Raw genomic sequence first — 14,308 nt, forward strand, 5'->3', positions numbered from 1 at the left:
AAACGAGGACAAGAATTGTACTTTGTTTTCTCTGTTCCATTTATTCTCAAAAAGTAGGTCGACACTTTTTTTTCCTTCCACGAGAGAATTTTTATTTCTTTGTTGAAAAATTTGCATAATTTGATTGGTGTTCAAGTTGTACGTAGTTTGCTGACGTGACGACGATGCAGTTGTGGGGGATTTTGTAGTTGTCAAACTTTTCTGTGGTTGTTGTTGTCGTTGTCGTTGTATTTGCATTTTGTTCATGATCAAAACGTCCGATTTGACTAAACAAGGATTTTATTTATTTGCATACGCGCTTCTGCTTTTTGTTTACTCAATTTTACTGCTGGGTTGTGTCAGTAGTGCAATTTCTGAATAAATTCAACTTGTACTTTTGGCTTGTTGTTGTTGTTGTTGTTGTTGTCATTTCGCACCGCATCATTCATTAAATTTATCCATACAGTATTGAAACGTAGAAAATGATGAAAAAAAAATTTTTTTATTTGCTTTTTTCACAATTTGCATTTTTGTGATTGTTTATTGTTGTTGTTGTGGGCTAACTTTGTCTGTCAATTATCCCCAAAGCTGGTCGATCCCAGATTTGAAGAGTTTCCATTATTCGTATATACACACGGTCGGTTGGTGATCAATAAGTGAATGAACGAACGACCATTTCAGGTCCAATTGCTTTTTGATAATAGATCATCACTTGAACGTGCTATTCTCTAGATGTGTATGACCATTGTGAGTTGGAAATGACACGTTCGCTAATAATATTGTGATCATCAGGAATATTATTTACAAAATTTGAAAATCAACCGGCTCATTAAAATTCAAATCACTAATCAATCAATCAATTAATCAATTGCGCGTGTACATCATTTTGATACACTCGCATGCATATTTGTATGCATATTTGATTCTCTAACTATTCGTTTGTGCTTTTTTTGTATTTGTTGATTTTTCTCATCTATAAACAGTAGTAAATATGATTCATCACTTCTACGCTTGCTGCGGCAGCATCTTTCTTCTCACAAGCATACACGATTAATTGGTTGAATCATTTTCACTTTGATTTTTTCCATTCTTTATTCCGTTGCAGAATTTTCCAGGTACCCGTACGTCAGTTGTGTCAAGTTTTCCTTTTCTATTATTTTTATCATTTTTTTAAATTTTAATTTTCTGTATTCAATTCCATTTTTATATTCAACAGATTTTTATTATTATCAATTTTTTGCATTATTCAGTTTAACAAGGGTTAGTAAAATTGTTATAAAATGTTGTAATAAATTGTAAGAATATTTTTGCATAATACGAATAAACTTGGAAAATGTTTCATCAATTTAAATAGATAGGTGCTTATAACGTGTGTGTATGTGTGTGTGTGTGTGTGTTGTTGAAGCAGTTCAATACTGATCAAATTAATAATAGAAATTGGAAAATTGATTTTTCATTAATTTTATTGTCCGAGAGTAATTTGGTAAACAAATCCGTTTTCACCAACCATTTTAAATATTAGCCAAACAGTTTATATAGAATATTAGCGGAAATTGAAATGGGGCGATCTTGTTGATTGCATGAGTGGAGAATTTTTAGTATAGTTGAACAATTCAGTTTATTCCTATCTGACTAAATCGTTTCCTCCATTTGAACATCCTATTTTCAATGTGACAAATTAAAATGAACAAATCAACGCTACAATTACTCAACTTTGAATAATGCGTGTGCGTGTGTGTTTTTGAATTTTATTTATGCTTTTGATTCAAATTAAATATTAAAATTAAATACAGCTTACAAATACCATTAAAAAAACATATTCGATGAGAGACAGAAAGAGAATGGATAGAAAATTTCTGCTGCTGACGGTTTTTCAATTGCATGCAAAGTAGTTAAGAAGAGTGAATAAAACTTTTTCATTGTTTGATGACGAAGCTGCTTTGATGAAATTTAATTATGCACCGCTTGGCAAATTGTCAACTTTTATATCAAGCGAACAAGCATAGTATTATAACAAACGGTTGTTGTGCTTTTCTGTTCAGTTCAATTTAGTTCTGTTCTGTTTTGCGCGTTTCAATTTTTAATTATTACTCAACAAATTCATTAATCATTTCATAGCTATTCAACGTTTTTTTCTTTCTTCTATTCTTCTTCTTTGTCACTTTTCTTTGCTCATTTTTATGCAAATTTTTTCCCATCTTCTTTTATGAATGAATTTACTGTTGTGACTGCTTTTATTTATTGATAATGAGAAAAGTGAACGTTCAACCGGTGAGCATTCTTATTCTTCTTCTTCTTCTTTTTTGCATAAATATATTATTTATGCATGTCTAAAGAATAAATGAATAACAATAAAGCGATGAAAGAGAGAAAAGGAAAAAAATTTTTTTTTACAATATTTATTAAATAGTGGCAAAGAGAGATTTCTTGAGATCTGTTGAATGGACTTGAGTAATGTAATTATTGTGAAAGAGGGAAAGGGATTTCTATCTTTTTTTTCTTCTCGCCCTTGGAATTGAACATTGTTGATCATAATAATGGAATAAATATTTTCTTCACTGATGCAACAGTGGACGGTGAAACAAGGTTGGGATGAGGCTGGGATGGATGTGGTTTACCTCTCTGATTGCGTCTCTGATTCAGCTTATTTTCCAATCAGAAGCCAATTGGCTCAGATGTGTGGCCAGCTTTTAGCTAATGCAGTTAAATGTTGAGCAGTTTTTCGGCGGGCAGTTTCTGACAAAAGTGATCCGCCCCTCGGCTGCTTGTGGCTAATTGAATTACAAATCTACTCGACGCTTTGATTGAGCATCTCTTCAACGTTTTAGGCGACAAAATATAGAACGTCATCGTCATCGCCACTCGACACATCCATCCAATTCTACTTACTTAATCGGCTCTTGTCTAAAAATATATCAAATCACAAGCCTCCAACTTCTCCCTCCGCACACACACACACACACATTCTCTTCTTTCCCATCATCATATTCGTATTAATTAGTAAGGAAAAATAAATTCACCTGAGATTGGATTCAAAAATTTTTATGGTAATTTCTTCATTGTTTTTTTTTGTGATTTGTTTTTCTGTGTGTCAAATTTAATTTTTACCAAGAGGTAGAGAGAGAGAGAAAGCGTGTTTTTCTTTTGTTCTTTTTGCACATGCCTGTTGTCGCCTGAAAAAGATTTGAAGTATTTTCAAATGCAAATTTTTTCTTAAATTTTGCAAATCGCTATTTGAACTATTTTCACGTCATAAATTGATGGCAACTAGAACACAATTTCTCTTATCAAAAGAAATAGTTTCGCGCTTTATCGTATATTTATTTATCCATTTACTTTTGGTAGACATGCCTGTTGATAAATTGATTCAATCAAATTTATAATTTGTTCTTTAATTAGTGTTATGAATTTTTCCTTTTCACAATTAATTGATTTTATTCATTGGAAATTATTAATCAATGTAACACAATAGTAGTAGCAGCCCATTGGTTTTTTGTTTCTATCAACTATTTTCTGTGTTTGAATTTTATATATCAATCAACCAACGATGATGGTGATGTTGAATGAAATTTCAAAGTTAAAAATGGAACATTATTTTATTAAATTAATTTTCTCAGTGTAATTAATTTGTTGTGTAACATTTTGAGATAAGCGACAGTGTGCGGCTAATCAAGTTATCTTGAATGACTTTAATTTATGCCTTTCTTGACAGTGATTTTTCTTCAGTTTATCAGTTCAATATACAAATAGCACACTCGTCAAATGTGAACTATTTTTTTTATTTATTTTATGTTAATTTTTTTGTTATTTAAATAAGTAAATAATGACAATGATGATCCGTTATTTGGTATTTCAAAAGTTATCCACATTATTCAATTTAATCAAATGTGAAACATTCACGAGATGATGAGGATACATTTGGTCGTGTTATTTCTTTTTCGATTGACAGCATCATTATTTTTCACGACTTAAGATCATAATATTGAAGCGGTGGAAATTTCCTTAGCAAAAGTTATTTCTGACATGCACTTGCTTGCCTGCCCGCTTGCCTGCTTGTTCATGACTTGATTGCTCTCCTCATGACAAATGCAATAGGATGATGATGAGGCGATTTAGCTGGATAAAACTTGTCAAGCATTGATTTTCTCCTTTATTTTTTTTCCTTTTCTATCCAAAACATTATCTAATACATTCGACTGTGCATAAATACATCAATAAACAAATATATTGTTTATTTTGAATTCTGAAAATGTAATGTGTTTTTTTCTTCATGTTTTTTTTAACAATCTTTACCACTTTGAGGATAATTAAAAGAAACTATTTGTATATTTTGCTAATTGCAAACTGGCTGCTTAGTAAATAAATTGTTTTCATTTTAAACACGGATGCTGTTGCAATATTGAGATCATGTTTCAAATTTCCAACATTTATATATGCATATAAGCCAGGCGATATTACTATTATTCTTACTATTATCATATTCCCAGTAGATGTGGAATTTTAATTTCAATGTGAAATTTCCAAGTTGCATAATTCCAAAGTTATATTCAAAGGTTGAATTGAGTTTGAGAATGATTGATTTCATATTAAGTTTGAAGTTGGAAAGCGAAGTGGAGAAGAAATTTTCACCCAAGTTCACTTTTATTCAAGACAATAATAATTTGCAAACATTCAATGCAACAATAATTATACATGCATACAGATGTATCTATATAATGTTTTTTTTGATATTCATGCATGAGCTTTAGGCTAAACCTGTTTATATCTTTTATAGCAGTTTTTACGATATCGCTGATTGAAAAAGTCCAGGCTAGGGCTTTTCTCAGAGTACAGCTTATATATAATTTGCATAATGTGAGATGATGAGAAACATAAGCAGGTCCGTGTTTCATTATCAGTGATTTGTTTATGAAAATGAAATATAATAATTTATTGTTGTAAACTTTGTTAGTGTTATTGCGTTTTTTATTCTTTGTCAATTGCGCAGTTGATTTCAAATAAAATGCATTAAAGGACCACCGCATCTTAAGAGGGGAGTGATTTTGAATTTTTGATTGATTGAATCGAATAGGAATGAAACATCTTTGCATTTCAAAGAATACTCGTGCTAATTGCAGTTATCGTTTTACCGGCTGAGAATCTCTGTGAATGCTTTTTATTCCTCTTTTCGCTTCTCTCTCTCTCTCCCTCTCTATTGAAGAATACTCTTGTCGATCAATAATTTGATGCAATTTTGAATAGAATTCGAGCTTTAAAATAGAAATTTATTATCACAATTATGATAATTTTTTTGTATTCCTATTTAAATATTGCGTTTTTATTTTCGTTAACAATTAATGGATGAAAAGAATAATTTGATTGGAAACAAGAAATCAAGTGATGTGTACTTTTGTGATTGTAATGCTTTGAAATGGCGTGAAATAGCAATTTTAAAAACTTGTTTCCAACAAAAAAGTTCTTTTTTTTCTTTTGATTCATGTTATTATGTTGTTAATCGTCTTGTGAGGGAATTTAATTGTAAAAAAACGATAAAATTGATCAGTGGATGTATGAAGAATTAAATAAGTGGGAAATATCTTTTTTTTTCAATCAAAAATTCCATACAAAGTGGACAAAATAGATTAAATTATGCATATATCGATGTGCGTTGTGAATGCGAATGAATGAATAAATCACGAAATGTATGTATGTAGTAGTTGGATGAATTCGAACGGGTCGACGACCACGGTTCAACAGTTGATGATGGAGAACATGTCGACCGTATATGATGATTCGGAGGCGCGTGTGTTGTCAGCGTTGCGACAAGTGAATTTTTGGTATTTGTTCGTTGTAATCACGGTGGGCATATTTGGCAACATGCTGGCCGTGATGACCATCGTCCGTTCGAGGTTGATGAAAATATCTTCCAATCACTATTTGATCGCTTTGACTTGTTCGGACAGTGTATTTTTGCTTTCGTTGTTTCTCATATGGTTGAGCAAGTTGAATGTGGCCGTTTATCACCGGGATGGATTTTGCCAATTGGTTCTGTTCTGTCTGAACTGCAGCAGCTGGCTGTCCAGCTGGTATACGATGATCTTGACCGTGGAACGGTATTTCGTGGTGTTTTTTCCGTTGAGTAGGGCGGCGGCTTGCAGCATCGGACGAACGAGGCGAATCATCTGCTTGGCTTTACCGTTCCCGGTGCTGTTCAACATCTGGATAATCATTGCTACGGGTGTCAACGAAACTGGCGCTTGCAACATGATCGAAAGCTATTATTACGCCGGTATGGTTCTCAACTGGATCGACACGGTATTGTCGTTTGTCGTACCGGCAATTGTGATCACGGCTTGCAATATTGCCATCTGTTACAAAGTTTATTCTCGTGCCAACGCATTTGCCGACCTGAAAGGTGGTAGCAAGTCGACTACAAGCAGCAAGACAAGCAGCAGAGGTTCGGCTGCAGGTTCCGCTTTGGAATTGCCTTTGATGCGTCGCCACGGTGGTTGTGGTGGCGGTGGTTGTGGTGGTGGTTCTTCGTCCTCTGGTCATGCCGGTCGTCCAGCCGGAAGTCAGGAGAGGAAAATTACCCAATCGTTGGTCACTTTGTCTTGCGTGTTTGTCGCGTTGAACGTGCCCAGCTATTCGTTGAGATTGCGCGATTACGTGCTAGTCGCTACTGGTCGAATTCCCCAAAATCAACCGTTGAGTGAAATTATTTTGGAAAATGTATTCAATTTGATTTATTATACCAATTTTTCCATCAACTTTTTCGTCTACTGTTTGTCGAGTGAAAATTTCCGTTCCGCCGCTTGGCAATTGTGGCACGAATGGTTGCCGGCATTTCGTTTGCGGAAACGTGCCGCACCTATTCCACTCTGATCTGTTCACTTATTCGCTGAACGATTAATTCTATTCGCATTGTTTATTTATGTTGTTTGCACATTTTTTTGGAAAATTTTACAATAAATCAAATCGATTTCTCCAACAATATCTGATGGCAATTTCTAGTCTTTTGTATTCATTCGGTAATTCAATTGAACATGTAAATCATTCTAGCAGACATACAGTACGCTAGAAGGAGTGAACAGTGTGTGAAATTATATTTGTTTGCACTTTTTCGACAAAAATTTATTAATTTCTACAATAAATTTAAGAAATGGGATTTTTTTATTTTCAATTTCTCCTGGCAATTCTCTAATTTTAACAATTGTCACTTGTTTCGCGGTGCAGTTTGTTTGTTTGTTTGTTCAACGATTGTGCTTCATTTGATAATAATTGCCAAGTGTAAATCGTATTCAAATTTATTGTCCATCGTCGAACGTGTTATGATTTGAACAATCTGCACAAAGCCCACAGCTGAGCTGCTAGTTGTGAGCTTGTTGAGCTTGAGAAAACACAAACATCATGTAGCTTTCAATTTTGAACAACAGTTGAGGGGGGAGGTGGAAATGGCCAATTCAATGTTTCTATTCTAAGCTGGTGTGCAATTAATTTTCGATGTTCTTGGGAAATTGCAACACTTTACTCGAATAAATTATGAATTTTGTATTGTAGTGTTGACGAGTAATTTAAAGAAGCTGATTTTGATCATTCAAATTTTCTATTACACGATTGTCTGTATTTTTTTAATTTGCACATTTAATTGCTTTGTTTTGTTTCATCAGTAGAAAGTAAAAAGGGATTTTCTTTTCCGCACTATATTTATTTGGCAATTTGTACTTGGAAACTGTACTCCAAGGTGCAATTGAAATTGATAGTTTCCATTTTTGGGAAGCTTTTAGGTCACAGCTAGATCCAACCCCCGGGATTCTGTGGAACGTCAACACTACAGGGCCAGTTGATTTGACCTTGATCCGAGATGCTTGGGTAAAAGAGAGACGTCAAGCAGAACAGTAATTTATTGCAATATATACCTTTTTTCTCACTTGACCAGGCCGTATATTTTATAAACTTCCTAACCTAAATTGCTATTCGAAATTTGTAACTTTTTTTTTTCAAATAAACAGCTGAATGAATAAATCAATATTCATTTATTCATTCGTTCATTCATTGAAGTTGCATTTTTATTCAACATTAATGTATTCTATTGTCATTGTAACTGCTATTCATTATGGTTTCAGTTTTGAAATTACCATTTTGTAATAATTTTTTTAAACTTGTAGCTAGTGGAGCATTTAACACTCTGTTAAATCAACGGTTCCCATACACTTTTGCTTTGCACAGTTGGTCGCTTCTTATCTTATCTTCGTAGCTTAGCTTTATCATCTTTCATTTACTGTAACTGTATCACTTTGGTCAACGTTTTACTGATTGACTTTATGTAGCTTAGTAAAATTACTTTTAATTTTCAACTAAAATATGCAAAAACTATGCATATAATTTGGGTAATTTTATAACAATTATAATTATTGAGATTATTGATGAGATAACAGTCTTCCAAGTTGCAGATTAAAAAAGATATATATTTAAAAAAATAGAATTTTTAAATAAATGTCCAAGTGAGGAATTTTATTTTGCATGCTTTATTTATTTGCCGCTGGTTCTAATCACACCTATTAAATCGTTATTGGCGCTTAACTTTGATAGTGTCGGTAGCAGAGCTGAGTAAAAGTTCAGTAGATCAGTGGTGATGGTCTAAGTGAAAATCAAGCCGTCGGGCAATTCTATTCTATTTTCTCTGTGCGATTTGTTAACTTGTGTAAACGAATATCCTCGCGATGGTCAGCGTTAAATATTGACCATCAAGCTTGGGTCACTTCACTGTCGACCTAGTCGACAAATAGCCAATGCCGACGCCGCGCTGTCTAACCACACCTGCTATGCAAGCTGCGTGGTCAAGCGTTCAGCTTTTCTTGCTTAATCCACATAGCGCACACAGCCACACACGCGCGCGCACACGCAGCTGCAAAGTGGTTCAGTATGCTTAGCCAGTGTCCATAATTAGCTGAGCGCCTTTGCAAATAATGTTGTGAGAAGCGATTCCGCGGTCGGCCACCAGACATCTGGGCACCACTCGACAACACTCTCTCGACTTGTGCTTTTGTCTACCACTTTGGTCGGCTTTTCCAATCTCGTAAAGAACATGGCATGTTCAACTTGTCGAAACTGACCAAACTTCCGTACCACTTGGCTAAGTGAAGCTTTTCTTAAGAGCACTGACAACAACCCCGGTCGGCTGACCACATGCATCTTTCTCTCCTCTCAGACGTTGTCGAAAATAATGTTGAACAAACAACAATAATTCACATGCTTCTTAATAAGTACATGAGTTGGTTTTTCGGCTTTTCCTTCCAAATAGCACAATACACAATACACAAGTATGGGGGGGGGTTTCGCCTGAATATTGAATTGATGTCTATGATTGCTATTTAACGGATAATTTTACAGTTTCTAGAAAAATTCACATGTGCAGGTTATAATTGAATGAGAAAATAAATTTTCTTTTTGTGCGTAAAATATTCGAATAAGTTATTTGTGATTGTGATTGGTCAAAGAAATTGAATTTTCAACTTAAGACTGAAGTGAACGTTGAGCAACAATTGTCAGCATTAAAAGCATGACGTTGTGCATAATGAGATGGTGGTAAAAGTAGAGGAGCGCTAGTGTAGGGGACATTTTGAACAAATTGGCTCGTTGAAATTGAGCTGGTGTTGACTTTTCGTTTCGACCGATCATTAAGAATCTATTACTCACTTCCACCGTTGCTGGGGTTGGGGGATTTTCTTCGGCTATAATTTCTCCAATTGGTGGCCAGCAAGTGGAAGCAAGATGATAAATAATACGGAACGCTTGTTTTTGCGATTTAGAAAATCAATCGTCCAACATTGCAAAGGGAGGCCTCGTGCATGGGATACAATAAATCAACAGTTGGCCAGTCAGTAATTGGAATTTGCTTTTCAATTGCAACTGCAAAGCTTCTCACCTTGTCACAAAGCGGCTGATCGGCACAGTCGACCTAGTGACTAACAACATACGGGCATTTATTTGTCAAACTGAAGCCAACTGCTTCTCACTTGCATCGGGGGATTATGTGTCGAATAGTAGAAATTTTAAAAAATGTATCCCCATTTGACCGGTTGACATTGTATAATTCAATTTTGACATTGTTCTCACGGTCGGCAGAGCTTTGCATGTATTACAAATCGGCGAGATGCAAGAAAATTATAGTTTTCTTAAATGATCAAAATTTGAAACAAACCAACTGCAACGTTGTAATAATGAGCAGACGATGTAGTAGTAGTAGTTTGAAATGCTATTGCGGATAGTCTGTTGTCTGTATTGAACCACAGTGATAGTGTAGAAGGGTAAAAGAAAATTCAAGAGACAAGAAAAACAGAGAGAGACAGGAGGGGAGAGATTGAGCGAGACATCACAAAAATATGGGCCATTGTTGATGCAACTGGGCTACAATTTGTTTTGATGCTTTCCGTTCCAAGGCTCCGTAGCAGGGGGTCCGTGACACCTCGCCAGAGGCGATCAGTCAGCCAAGTTAGCTTTGATCGATCATCAATCAACAACTCTGGCGTTGGCACGTCATCTGCATCAAGTTGAACCTTTGGCTGAGGTCGCCGAAACATTTTTACTATTTCGTTCCAACGGTCTGATTTGTATTTGAAACGTTCCCGTCGACATGTCAGAACTCCTGCCGATTCGCTTAATTGACTCCATGCAAATGTTGAAGAGTTGGACGACAATTTGCACATCGTCATTTTGTATTATCTATTAGCTTTGCAAAATGCGGATCAGACCGCCGCTGGCTGACCTCGACAATCGACAGCATTTTTTTTAATGAAAAATTTACATTCATTCTTCAACTCTTCATTTTCCTATTCACATTTCATCAAAACTGGACAAACATTTCTTAACGTACCTCTTGAAGAATAATTATTCCTTTTTTTAAAATCAAATCTCTTTTTTGATATAAGCGTTGTTCACGTTTTTATTTATTTATATGTAAACTTGGATAGTATGAACTTAATTTTTTCAATTCTACGAAACTGCTTTCACTTCTGGCAGCGTAATCAATGACAATGATAAGACGGAGGCCAGTATTGTCAGCATTAAAGAAGTACAAACAGTATTGACAAATAGACCATCTTCCCATCAATTTAATCTCTCATATTCACACTTTGAATGTATACTTTAACTAAAACTGAAACTGAATTGACTATACAAAAAGAATGTTTGTTGTTTATTATTCGTCATTGGTAATTATATTGAATTATGTATGCTTGACATTTTTTGAAATGCAAAATCAAATAAGCTTTCATAAAACTTCGAATGTTTGAAGGAAATGTATTTGTTTTTTTATGAATGAAATTTATTAATTTAAAAAGTAAAGAAAACAAATAAAGAAGCATATAATTGCAAATTTTTATCTCGTAAATTGAACGAGCACATCTAAAAAGCAATCTCTGTTACTGTATTGTACTTGAGTTGTATTGATCAAGTAGTTTCATTGAGTGTATACGACGTACATGTGTTCAATTCAAGCATTATTTCCCATCACCTTGAATGTTTTGAAAAGTGCTTGACAGTAGTGACTGGCAGCTGAAAAAGTTGACTTGATATCTTCCACATTGCATTTTCCAGTTTGTAACAGATGCATACAAAAATAAGCATTGTTTTATTTTATTGAGAAATTCTTTTCACGCATTCATGTTCTATACGTAAATTTTTAGTTTTTATGATATTAATTTTAAAAGAAAAAACATTTTATTTTATTACAACATCAGTGATTTTTGCTTATTGGTCATTTGTTGGTAGAAAATTGGTCATTCTATTTCATGTCTTGTTATTTTAAGCAGATGAGATTGTAATTATTTAGAATATTTTGCTGCGGCGTTGTTTCCAATGATAGAAGCAGAATGTTTCTCTTTGTTAGCAATGATCGTTGTATGCGTGCTTGATTTCATTCATCTTTGACAAGACAGTATAAAATCGGTAATTCTGTGGGGTAACAAAGGGATTTTGCTTAATGGTGAAATCGAGCCGTTTGGTAAACACAATCGCTGGCCAATCAATCAATTGGTCAATTTGTTGAGCAGGCAGGCAAGCGCAGACTGCAGTTATAAGAAGAATAAGATGCAGCCGAATTCCTTTTTTCACTCATGTACTATTATACTATGTGATATGATATGATATGATATGATATGATACTGTACTATTTGCAGTCAACAATAGAAACAGGAAATTTATTTTTTAAAATTTGAATAAGAACAAATTTCTAATTTAATCGACGAAGAAAGGAGAAAATTTTTCAATTTGACATAAAAGGAATCACTCTACTACCACCAACCATTCTGTAGGTAGTAATGTGAGGCTCCTAAAACCGGTGCTGGCGTTTGTTGTTGATGATGATGGTGCGTAGCTGATGTTCCAGCAAACAGTCCCATCGGTGGGGTTGGAGTGACAGGGTCTGGAGCGAGTGGTCCAAAATGAGCTGCACCCATTAATGGCATCGGGTTTGGTAATGAACTGACCGAATCGAGGGTCTTTCGGGTACCAGTGCAAGGTTTACCGTCGTGAACGAGCAATGGAATCGAGATCCGTCTACTAGACATCAGCGAATTATTCAAATGACTCGGGCCAATTGTTCGATCATGAATGCCTTTTTTGGTTTTGTATCTGGAGAAAAAAACAGTCACCAGTTAGTTGTATCAGTTCTCAACAGTTTTATACGGCACGTTAATTAACGGGGCCATTTTTTAACAAGGTCCTCTCACGTATAACAAATGTGGTGAAAACAGTTTTCAGCTAAAATATCCTCTGGAGAATCTGAATGCACACGTAAGAGAATATCTAAATAGTTGAACTAAATCACTGCCACAAATGCACTTCAAAATTATGGTTTCATACTGTAAGCAGGAAATGAACAAACTCAGAAACTTAAACAGAAGGCGTGGCTGTGAAAATGATCGAACTCTGGCTATGTTATTGAAGAGTTTGGGTAATATTAGTCACGAGAGCAATGGTGGGTTTTATAATCGGCATGTTGGTGGAATTTCTCTCGTCTCACTCATTCTTAGTCTACTGTACTGTTTGTTCTTTGTCAAAATTGGCCCTTTTTAGAACTGACTTACGGTAACCCACCCACTGAGATCGAACTCTTCTATCAACGCTTACGCAAGTTTTGCATTTAGTAAATTTTCCACATGCTGTGCAAAATTTTCCTTTTGTACTGATTTCCAGTTGTTGAACAGAAACTGCATGTCGTCGAATGCATTCTTTGCACATTCTTTATCATCATTCTTAATTACTCTTTTATGAGAAAAGTTTCAACTTGATGAACGTTTGCACTTTAGCATAAATGAAAGAAAAAAAAATATTTTCTTAAATACGTGCTTTTTGAAATTGCTTGACTTCCCTTTGTGATTCTTGTTTATAATTTATAACTGGTAATGCAATTAATAAATAATTAACTTCGTCTTCTCTCTTTCAAGCCTTGAATAGCTTTAAATTTGAATTTATTACTTTTTGACATAAGTGTAGATAGATAGATGTAAGGATTTCACCACAAATAACCGTGAGAGGTTGAAAATAAAAGCGTTAAATTTTATGTGAAGCATTGCAAATCTTCGATGAGAAATAGCATATCTATTTTGAGCCTTTTGTCAACAAAAATGTAAACCTGCTTTATTGCTCAAACTTTAAATTCATAGCATTATTAGTTTAAATTTACATTTTTTAGAATGACATTTTCCCTTTATTAACTTAATGCAACTTCATATTAAGCCAAATTTCCAATATGATTCATGCATATAACAGTGAATAGCAACATTAATTAATCATAGCAAAAAATATTGTTGAAATAAATCTTAAAATAGTTTTAATTAATGTGAAATTGGTAGAAGTTATGCATTGAAAAAAAAGACAAATAATTTTCTTACCTGTGATTTTGAAACCATATTTTTACCTGGGTTGGTGTCAAGCGAATTTGCTGTGCAAGAAGTTCACGTTCCGGTGCAGACAAATAACGTTGTTGACGAAAGCGTCGCTCTAATTCGACCGTTTGAGATTTCGAGAACAATATTCGACGTTTTCTTTTCTTTGTCGACGATGTGGTTTGCTTTTTTGCCGTCACAGGTTCCGTTTTATCAGACAATTCCGAACCATTTGGGATATGCTTTTCATCCGTTGTTATATTATTAGCGCTGTTTTGTTGTTTAGAATCTGGATTTGGACTGTCAAGTTTGGCAGACGCTTGTCTGTGAATCCGGAGAACGTGTTGATTTATCCGCAGTAAATTTGATGAAACGGTTGATCTAGCATGTAAGCGTCTGTCAACGAGATGGCGAGAGGTGGCGATAATGGTAAAAATCTGTCTGTACAGCACTAGCCGGGG

General features: G+C 34.6%; 3 protein-coding genes across 3 annotated transcripts; 1 reads left to right on the forward strand and 2 right to left on the reverse strand.

Moving 5' to 3' along the window:
- Positions 1 to 5,658: 5,658 nt before the first annotated feature.
- On the forward strand, positions 5,659 to 6,843 carry Tsp_06098 (conserved hypothetical protein). The gene is given in 5 exon segments (XM_003380338.1): positions 5,659 to 5,664; positions 5,676 to 5,739; positions 5,758 to 6,071; positions 6,102 to 6,273; positions 6,338 to 6,843. 5 exon segments carry the CDS (start codon positions 5,659 to 5,661, stop codon positions 6,841 to 6,843), a joined length of 1,062 nt encoding a protein of 353 aa, XP_003380386.1.
- Positions 6,844 to 10,280: 3,437 nt separating this feature from the next.
- Positions 10,281 to 10,673, reverse strand: Tsp_06097 (putative transposase). The gene has a single exon (XM_003380339.1). It carries the CDS (start codon positions 10,671 to 10,673, stop codon positions 10,281 to 10,283), a length of 393 nt encoding a protein of 130 aa, XP_003380387.1.
- A 1,171-nt stretch (positions 10,674 to 11,844) lies between these two features.
- On the reverse strand, positions 11,845 to 14,288 carry Tsp_06096 (homeobox protein Nkx-2.2a; the record flags this gene model as incomplete). The annotated part of the gene is made up of 4 exons (XM_003380340.1): positions 11,845 to 12,026; positions 12,263 to 12,591; positions 13,090 to 13,214; positions 13,880 to 14,288. Coding segments are annotated over 4 exons (1,045 nt in total), but the record flags the coding sequence as incomplete, so codon positions are not given.
- Positions 14,289 to 14,308: the final 20 nt, after the last annotated feature.

The sequence above is a fragment of the Trichinella spiralis genome, assembly GCF_000181795.1.
Source record: "Trichinella spiralis strain ISS 195 chromosome Unknown Scfld2, whole genome shotgun sequence".
NCBI lineage: Eukaryota > Metazoa > Nematoda > Enoplea > Trichinellida > Trichinellidae > Trichinella > Trichinella spiralis.